Here is a 10,376-nt window from a genome sequence, read left to right as displayed (position 1 = left end):
ATATATATATAGGACCTAAACCCTAAAATGGAAAAAAGGCAAAAAAAAAACAACGGGGAACTAAAAAAGAGAAAATTTTTTAATTCTTCCTTTTACGTGATGATATGTTATAGACACCGTTGAACCGTTAGAAAGGTTACGAACTGTAATGCATAACAAATAGAAAAAGCTAATGTTACGAGTTTAGAAAAACTATTTAGAACCCGTTTGGAATTATGGTAACTTATTAAAAATACTTCACCTTATAGAAATTTTAATAAGAGTACTTATTAAGTGTTCAAGTACTTTTAACTATATTGTTTGGATGTATAGTTCAATAAGGACTTATTGTATTGGATAATATGTAATTTTAAAATTTTTGAATGTATTTATCTCTTTATTTAGTTTATAATATATGATACAATGATTAAATTTAATGTTTTGTTTTTTTAAGTACAAAAATTATTTTAAAAGCACTAAATTTTAGTTTTTGTTAAAAATACTTTTAAAACCAAATGTTCCATTTCTAATTTTACGGGATGATGTTTATCAAATATCTTAAAAATACTTTCAGTATCTGAAAATGCTTTTGATATAAAAGCACCGCAAGTCCAAACAGAACCTTAAATGCGAAGAATGAGTGGTTAATGCATTTGAATCACAGTACGAAATGGAGATTTTTTGTCTCATGGTAGCCTGCTTCAGTCGAAACTTTCGTTATTGGATTAGTTATACAATTCACATGTTTCTGACGATTCACATAGCATCATTAAATGATACAAGTTTTGAATAAGAATCTACAACGCACTAGGACGCCTTTGTTGTTGATCATTTACTCCGAGTACGAAATGGCTAAGTTGTCAATCATTAATTGCAAATTTGTAGTGCATCAATTCACCAAGAACTCGTAATCCTATGTCATCGAATTGTGTGGAACCTCTCGAAGTCGATGGTCCTAAGTTTTTAAACTGTGTGGGTACACCGGAGCCAAGGTCGGTGAAATTAATCCGCTTGGCTGGTCATAGTTGCATGATGGACGTCAACGCCTTCGAGAGTAATGTAACTTCAATTAATTGTACTAGTAGACTCGTAGTAGCAGTAGTACTATTTATGACCATTACAGCAAGAATTAATTAATCATTTGCTTTGAAGCTTTAAATATTTTGGGTGAAGTGAAATAATCACCAGAAAAGGCTTCATAAAATGGCAAATCCAACATGCATAACCATTTTGTGGAGGAGGCTCCGACTTGTATGCGGCAGGCAGGGCACCACCGAGGCCGCCATATAAATCCAGACATGCACTTGGCAATTGCCCATAATTCCTTCCCATTTAGAATATGCATGTATATCGCTGTAGTACGTACTAGTATTTCTTTTGGTTGGGATAGGAGGAGGCTCTGCAAAAAAAAGAAATGCGTAGCTGTAATTAATCTTTGGAAATTTTGATGGCTTGTTTAGCAATAATATGTTTTCTGCCTTCGTGTTACGCTAAGCTAGTTTTTCTTGTTTTGGTTCGACTTGACAGAAACAATCAGGTCGAGGATGCTGAAGTGGTTAAGGAAGGACTGATTAAATATGTTTAATGGCCGATTTCTATGGTTACAGTTCTTGCTGTATACTTGTTTCTTGTTTGTGCTTTTGTCCGGTTGAAAATGGTCTAGGCCCGAGGTTGAGTGTGCCCATTTATTTAGAAGGTGAGAGCAAACATAACCTGTCATTCTGTCAAAGAAGAAAGAAAGACGTGCATGTCATTGTGCGAGATATTCAAGCGTAATCCCACACTCAACCTGGAAGGAACAACTCATTGATCCTATAGCTTTCAGCATTACAACGATGTCTCCCTCAACTACGATACAAAAAGGAATTTACAACACCTATACAGCATAACTTAGTTGGCCACTTTAGTTTAGCCCATTTATCAACAGGTCGAAAGCACCAACCGTGCCAGTTTCAAAGCAAGAACGAAATTAACGAATAGAATCATACACTGATGGTTTTTATCAGGGCATTATAACAAGGTAGCAAAACTTTTTGCTTCGAGGATCTTGGCAACTCTACGAGCAACGGAGAAACAGGCCAATTATTAACACGATATATAGTTCATGTCAAACTTTTCTGTGCTGTGCGGAAGTGCAAATTTCTAGCTTTTGAGAACCCCTAGCTTTTCTAACGAGTCGCGCAGTTCAGCACAGCTGCAGTCTTCACTTGTCTGAATAAGGTTCGGATTGTCAAATGCCACCACATCGGTAAGTGGGTAGCTTCTGTTGGCATGAAGTTGGCTGCTTTCTCCACTGCAAACTCCTTTCAGTATCACAGACTTATGCACACCACCAAGTAATCCTTCATAATCAGTGTCCCCACTTTCTCCAACAAAAACCACCACTTTTGACAAATCCATACCCCATCGAAGATACAGGTACCTAAAGAAGATGTTTAAGAATCACATGTGATCAAAAAATCTTTCAAGTATAACAGAGAAAATAGTACTTGATTTCTCTCATGTTCAAGAAGACATTTTCCAGTACAGATGTGCTATAGCTAACTATATGACCTGACACACAAGCAGCAAGAGGAAAAAACAGTAGAGGCTGTCAACATGATTACTTCCTCCATTGGTATATTCTAAGAATCAATATTTATGGGCATGCCCAGTAATACTAGCTCAGTAGTCAATGATAAAAGCTATACAAACTACGATCTCAGAGTTCTCTTTCAGTATTAGGAGGATAGTGCATTAATTGCAAGTATCAAAGCTATAAAAAGCAAGATGACTTGAGGAAACAACAGGAAAATAATACAGAACTAACAGTTCTGAAAGAAAAACGTCATCCTCATTAGTATATCAGAAGCAAACCTGAGTGCCTGGCAACGAGATGCTAGCACTGGAATGACATTAATCTTACTCCCGTTTTGACAATAAATCACATGACAACGAAGAGCCTGAATCCTCATTACTTTCCTGAGTTCCCTCACTGGAGGAACCTGTAAAGACAAAATTATTTTTCAAAAAATGGTGTTTGATACTCTCCTAGAAAAATGCACAGAGTTTATAGTCACTGAAATAAATCAATAAGTTATTAGAGGCAATATACATCTCATGCAAAGGACTAAAAAGAAAAAAAAACATATCGGACCGCTTGCATAAGCATGAAAAGGACTAAAAAGAGCCAAGTTCTCTAGAATGTGCTATGATTAAGCAAAAGATCTCTAAGAACATTGAATACAAGTACCTAAGGTGGCTTTCCAGAAAGGAGGATTTGAATTACGAAACATAAACCATACATCTAATAAATTTAGAGAAGCATGAAATCAGCAGTAGGCAATAAAGTAGCTAGAAAACTGAAGTAAGAACCTTGATGAAGGGAACATTCAAAAGTATGAAAAATTGCTACTGTTAAGAGAATTTTATAAAAGAAAGCTACTAGTAAAAAGTGGTTGCATTGAGCCAGAATTCCAAACTAAGAAAATAATAATCTTGAACAATGCTACATCAAAATTTGATTATGAGGTTCATCAATGACTTCAACAACATCAACCACAGAGAGCTCACAAAACTAAGTTCCACAATCCACTGAGAGAGAGAGAGAGAGAGAGTAGGTGCTGAAGAAAGGAATTTGGAAACTTACCACTCCTGGCTTGCAAACTTTAAACGAATAGCAGTAGTCAGCTGAGTTCTTTTCATCTTCAACCACAATGTGTTCTTTGTCATCGCCCTTCTTATCAGTAATTGAGGCCGCCCACCGCACCAATGTCTTCCTCAACCCTTCGCCACCCCAGCGGTATTCAATATGTGAATGGTAATACAAGTCAACTACGAAAGGGTTCTCATCAGAGTGAAGTGATGAATAATAAAGATCACCACCACTGTTGCAAATAAAAGCATCAAAATCAGTAGGATTCAGATGCTCTGAAACCAGAAAAGAACGTAGTTCTGACATGTTAAAAGATGTGGCTAATATAAATCCTATAGAGCCTTCTGCCTTTTCCTTCTCCAAAGCATCAAAAATCCTTTTGACACTTTCTGAAAGGCCTGTAGAAGCACCACAATCCACTGCAATTACAAACATGTATTTCCTCCTCCTGAGTGCTGGGAACTTACCAGCACCAGAGTTTTGGTCACCTTTGTCTGTGGAACCAGATTTCTGGGTACTCTTCTGCACACCCCTGGACCAACTCAAAACTGCAGTTTCTAACTTGCTTTTTCGATCATCAAGATCCAAAGACCCATCACCATTTTCCTTACCCACGTTTTTATCCCCATCAAGTGAAAACTTCAAATTCAAAGATATATCCTGTATATCTCTTAAGGAATCACTAGGTGAATCAGATTCTGAATTTTCATCATCATCATCATTTCTCAACCATCTTGGTTGCCTTGGTTTGCAACTTGCTATCTTAGTTAAATATGTTTTACAATGTTCAGGCCATGAGAAAAGGTGAATGTTTTTTAATCCATTTGCCCTGCATTTTGCCCAAAGTTGCTTGTCAGCAACCAGCTTCAAAAGAGCATCAGCAATGGACTGTTGATTATGTGGATCAACAAGAAGACCGTTGTCAAGAACCTGTCAAGGACAGAATATTAATCTGACAGATCTTGTCTCCAGAGAACTTTCCACAATATCATGTAAATCCTTCATGTTAGTTAAATTTGCAAACATAAACATTTGCATACCCTGTGTATATCGACAGGACCACCATTTCTAGTTGCAACAATTGGCAAACCGTAAGCTGCTGCCTGTTGAATAGAAGATAAATCATTGGCGCCATAGACAAACTTAGATCAGTTTCCTGAGAAGGTTACCTCTATTAAAGTAAGTCCAAAAGGCTCGATGAACGCTGGATTAATAAAAACACCCTGCCAAAACATAACTAAATATGGTTAGATAACTAAAGATGCATTTCCTCCAGGAATGCATATCTGCAAGCAAATATGTACAAGGCCTCCTGGATTGACATACTCGTAAGGATAGCAAACGTTTATAGAAGACATACAAATTGGCATGAAATCTAGACAATCTGCAAGCTACATTAACACATTACTTGTGCTGTTTACTACTCTTCACTATATAACGACGAGTTCTCAATTGATGGCATGCCTATAGTTGCCTTTCACATTTGTTCTTGTCCAATCATTCAGTTACCAACCTGCTTGATTGCATACCAACCTGCTTCTCAACAGTGGATAAATCTACCACTAGGCAATGTACAACCACTACTATTCATCATTAGCTATAAAGGTAAGACAGCAAGGAAAAGATAGGTACCCATCAAGTGAAGAAGAAAGAGGGAGCTTAAACCACTCATAGCATACAGCTGTCAATGACCCTCTCCTATGCATCTTATAAGCGATTAGCAAACAAAAAGAATGCCTGAATGCATCACACAGCACCATCCAAATGTACTAAAAGACAGATTAAACTCAACTAAGTAGAACTGTAATCACACTGAGTCAGAATTGGTGACAAATAGCATATGTTCCATGCACCATGCAGGACATAGATAAGTTTGGCAACATTTAAATTGAGAGAAGAAAGAAGAATAAGAAAACAGATTACCTTTGTCTTTGCTGCAAGACGGTATATGTCAGGAACATCGGACTGCTTGTGATGTTTTGGATATGCCACTTGACCATAAAGATCATACTTGTCTATCAACTTTAGTATTGAAAGTAGAACAGAAGCATTAGTGCTTGACATTTCATCAACATCATCACGGTTCCCCATTATCAACGTCTGCAAATTACAAAGAGAAACAGCTCAATGAGAAACTACTTTTGTCCCATATTGAGGGGAGGGAAAAAAAAAAAGAGGAGTTACACTAATAATCCAACTCACAAGGTTAGCAAGTTCTTGAAGCGGACGACATTCACCAAATGCTTTGACCAATGTCGTTAGGTTCTTTTTGGGATCTGGCCTGGCAAGGGCTAGTATCATAGGCTTTCGTGGATTTGTGAAGAAGTGCATTATCTGCATGACACCACAAAAAGAGAACTTGCATAACAGCAAAAGGAGAAAGAAATAAATGAACAAAATTAAGAGGAATGCAGCTGCAGATTCGGTATAATCAAGACAATTAAGACCTCTCCCCAAATATGTGGATCCGGAGACTTTCCATCTTCATTTCCTTCCGTTTCACCATCCATGTCACCATCATGTGGGACAATGTGATGGAACTCCATCCCAGGAGGAATGACCTGCAAAAGAAATATGTATATCACATAAAGGACTTGATACTTCACTTTCCAGCTGATCTTAGAAAGGAGCCAATCTGATCAACCAACTCTCGAAAATTTGATCCAATATCAGAAAGAATTATGAGAGCTTAATACATGAGATAACTTATAAGTCCATGAGCAATTCTAATTTGTTGCATGCTTCATCTCTCAAAAATTAAAATGATATATGGTGACAAAAAGTTACAACCAGGGTCATAAATCAAGCAAATTCAGGAAATGCAATTGCAGAAGCAGAAAGAAAAATAAAAGAATCAGCAAAGGAGTCAACAGAGGCAGAAACTGCTACAAAATACTTATACTTGACAAGGAGCAACAGGAGTCTATATACATTATTCTACAAAAATAAGGAATATACTAGACTCGAAGTGCATAGCATCTTTTCAACCTTAGCTTAGTCAAGTACAACTCGCTTAAGCAGAAAAAGTATCCAACTTAACATGTATAGGCAAAGTTGAAAAGGGTTTAAGAAAACCAGCAGTGTCTTCCACCAAACTCAACATTTGATCTCAATCGTAGTAAAAAATTGTACAAGAATTGAATAAACAAACAAAGATTTCGTGGTTTACAACATTAAACAGATAAAATGGAACTTCATCAGCCAGTATAGTTCCAAGCAAAAATGAAAACTTACAGCCATTCGAGGCATGAATCTGCCATAACAGCTAACATTGCGCCTGATCCTAGCCCGCAATTTCCTTCCCAGGATCGGATCAAAGCCATCATATAAACGCCATTGCTCCTCAATCTCCTGTCTTGTGCTTGTTATGACAGTTTCAGAGGCATCAAGTGATATCTCCTCTGCCTCTATCCTGCGCATTATTTTGTACGTAGAATTTATTTCATCCCTTGACAGTCTACCCTGTCTCAAAAGTTGCTCCAACTTATCTCGACCAAGGGAATGACCAGTGAAAAGCATGGGAACATTTAAAGCCCCAGATAGAAGAGCTGCAGAATCACCAGCATCTGCATAATGTCCATGAATAGCAACAGGCCAGACAGGATGTCCACCACCAACTTGCTCACCAAGAACTTTGGACATCTGGATTATATGGCTAAGTGCACCATCAACAAATTCAGAAAGGTAAGGCCACAGAAGCTCCTTAGGAATGTATTTGTCTCTAGGGCCAAAAGGAATGCGAATAAGATAAGCCCCACTGCTCTCCCCCATCTCATTTAAACCTTCCGAATTTCTAGGAGGCAGCATCTCAGTGGGTTCACCGTAACTCCAATCTACTTCCGGTGATGATACCTGCCTCGTAAGTAAATCAACCCGATATACACCTGGCATTGAACCTAAAGCCCTTGCAAGTTCGACTACATACTTCACCTGAAATGCATGAATCCCAGTGTCTTACTCATTTCTTTTGGATAAGCAGCTAGGTTACCAAAAAAGAAACAAAATTTTAATGAAGTACCTTACTTAAGATTCCTTGAGCAACTATGAGAGCACAAAAACTACCAGAAAATGCTGTCTAGCAATCATTCAATGAATGGGACTAGGCTTAGTACATGATAAACAGTGTCTTATAACCAAATATACCTGACCACCAGTATCAGAATCCCGTCCAAGCTCCATGTTTTCACCACGAATCAGTCCATGAAGGCTGCAATAATATTATGTGTTAAGAAAACAGTGAGGATAATCACGCAGACAAGATATCACAAACAGCATCATATGAAACAGAACAAATCTTTCCAAATTCTCAAAACATTGCCAGCAATTATCATTAAACAAATTTACAGCGAAAGACTGCAGAGGACGTTATGAACATCATGTTAGAAGAGCCCATTGAGATCATCCCTCTCTCAGCATTACAAAGTAATGAGTCAGTAATGTGTGAACTTCTATACCTTATCAATACAATATACCATTTCCTTTCCTTCTGCTGACTAGCCCAAGCTTCCATTGTTTCAACAGAGCTTATTCTGGGCAATCGACCCCTATTGCTCTCACCATGTGCCAAAAAGTCACCAACTGTATCTCCTTTCTCCCCTTCTGATAAGTCTTCAGACATATCAGCAACTGCTTCTCTGCGGCCCCTTTCACGTTCAAGACGGCGTTTAGCCATCCTCTGAGCTTGCTCTCCCTCAAGCTACAAAAACAGACCAATAATTCCATTCTTCTCACACTGCTACCATGCACAGATGAGAATCAAGAAATCACATATTTTATGCATTTCTTTGACAAGAAAAACAAACTGGCATGTGTTAATCGTCCTTTAAAGACCATAATGGAAAAGAAAAGCAAGTTATACTAATTCCCTCATGCACTAATGACTAACTTCCTGTTTTGGATTCCCAGAATAGTTTCTTCTAAAAGCACGAGAATTTAACTTACTATTATTCATTTTAATGCCAAAAATAATTAACTTTCACACTTTAATGAGTCTACAACCATGTTTGCATCCTAAAGTGCTCAATAATGACAATAAATTCTGACGACATCTTGAATGGCCTCATGGCTGAAGTTCTCAGCTTGCTCAACCAAAAAACATGTAATTATTCCAGTACATGAAATTTTGGGCAGAACTCACAAATATAAAGCTAATATCATTTTTGTTCTCCACTCTTCCACATAATAATTTACTGATCTCTGAATTCAAGTAGAAGAAACAAAAAATAGGGTAATGACGCAGTGTAATCAATTAATAAAAACAGTGACAAACCCTATGGGGAACGTATAATGACTTTGCGACAAAATTGTTTCAAGAAAAAGTGTTTTAGTGGAACAGTAACAGACTTCGTACTTTTTGTGAGTTGTCATAGAAACTGACGCCACACGAAAGAGAAATAAAAATACTCATAACAATATAACAAAAGCAGACAAATGTTTGTCTTTTCTACATGACACACTCAATACTTGATGAAGCATCACTCATCATCCATGCAGCATTTCAGGTTGATGTACCAATATGCACATAAATCTAAAATTCCATCAAATTGAATCAAGCATATCCATAATAACTATATTTTAAACAGATTTCGCGCTAAAAATTAAAAAAAAAAACAAATAGGCAAGTAGAAGACCTGCTTTTTCTGGCGAGCCAAATTCCAAATACGCCAGCACAAATTCTCAAGCCTGGTATTCCTCTCTTGCGGACTCCGGGTCGCTTGCGCCTATCCAACGTTCAAAAATCATTCATCCATTCATAAATCTCAACTCGAACACCAACTTTCTTTTTCGTCATTCTATATAGTTGAGAAAAACAGAGTAGCAGACTAGTGGTAAGAGTGGAACACTTACGCGGGCCCAAGAGCGGTGGAGATCGGTCTCATCAAAGCCGGTGATGACCTCCTCCACGAAGTAGCGAGTTGGGCTGAACCTCCCTCTTTCTCTGAGCAGCAGTGACGACTTGGCATCATCAATCCCTGGTCCCACATCTAATATCGCCTCCAAGTAACTGTTTATCCAGTCATTTCCCGCCATCACCACCGCCGCCGCGCACCAGTTACGTTCACCACCACCACCACCACCACCGCGCTTCTAGAGTTCAGATATACACTATTTACAGGCAGAAAACAAAAGAAAAGAAAAATGGCTGGGGCTCTGGAAATTTCTGGGTTTTGAATAATAGGGATGGGGGAGAGTGGAGACGTGATGTAAGGACACTGTCACTGGTAAATTGATTTTTGGGAGAAAAATGAAACAACAGAGAGCGGTGGCAGCGGAGTAAGAAACGGACGCCACGTATATAGGAGGGTCTGTTTCCCGAGACCGTAAAATACCTTACCATTTCCATTTTAATTTAAAGTGAATTTTGAAATACCTCTGCCACTTGAGGTCTGTACTCTTTGGCAATTGGAAACACCTCCCATTAACTGTTCTTAATTATACCAAAGCCCATTTGTGATTGTTCATCTACCATCACCATACTACAAACTTATGATGAATTTTGCCTGTGATTTCCCCTCTCTTCTTTTTTTTTTTTTAAATGTTTTGATATTGATTGAATTTCTCCATTTGACAACATGTACATGAAGTATTTTATTATATCTATATTAGTTGAAGGTTTAAAAAACTATTATGATAAGCTGCACTTGAGAGTTTTTATGTATGCTATTGAGCAATAAAAGCAAATAATCAAATAGATTGATTGTGTGCTCTTCTTTTTTTTTCGTCTAAATCTATTGTGTACTTTAAGAACATAGGACACATCTTT

General features: G+C 37.7%; 1 protein-coding gene across 1 annotated transcript; it reads right to left on the bottom strand.

Moving 5' to 3' along the window:
- Window positions 1-1,772: 1,772 nt before the first annotated feature.
- Window positions 1,773-9,889, bottom strand: LOC113774518 (probable sucrose-phosphate synthase). The gene is made up of 13 exons (XM_027319047.1): window positions 9,461-9,889; window positions 9,244-9,333; window positions 8,068-8,309; window positions 7,757-7,820; window positions 6,848-7,543; window positions 6,061-6,174; window positions 5,816-5,947; window positions 5,537-5,713; window positions 4,783-4,836; window positions 4,654-4,716; window positions 3,608-4,543; window positions 2,836-2,963; window positions 1,773-2,401 (listed from the first exon to the last, which is right to left on the bottom strand). The coding sequence occupies exons 1-13, from the start codon at window positions 9,641-9,643 to the stop codon at window positions 2,122-2,124; spliced, it is 3,159 nt and encodes a 1,052-aa protein (XP_027174848.1). The 5' UTR covers window positions 9,644-9,889; the 3' UTR covers window positions 1,773-2,121.
- Between the last annotated feature and the right edge of the window lie 487 nt (window positions 9,890-10,376).

The sequence above is a fragment of the Coffea eugenioides genome, chromosome 6 (genome assembly GCF_003713205.1).
Source record: "Coffea eugenioides isolate CCC68of chromosome 6, Ceug_1.0, whole genome shotgun sequence".
Taxonomy (NCBI): Eukaryota; Viridiplantae; Streptophyta; class Magnoliopsida; order Gentianales; family Rubiaceae; genus Coffea; species Coffea eugenioides.
This window is presented reverse-complemented; position numbering and strand designations above follow the sequence as displayed.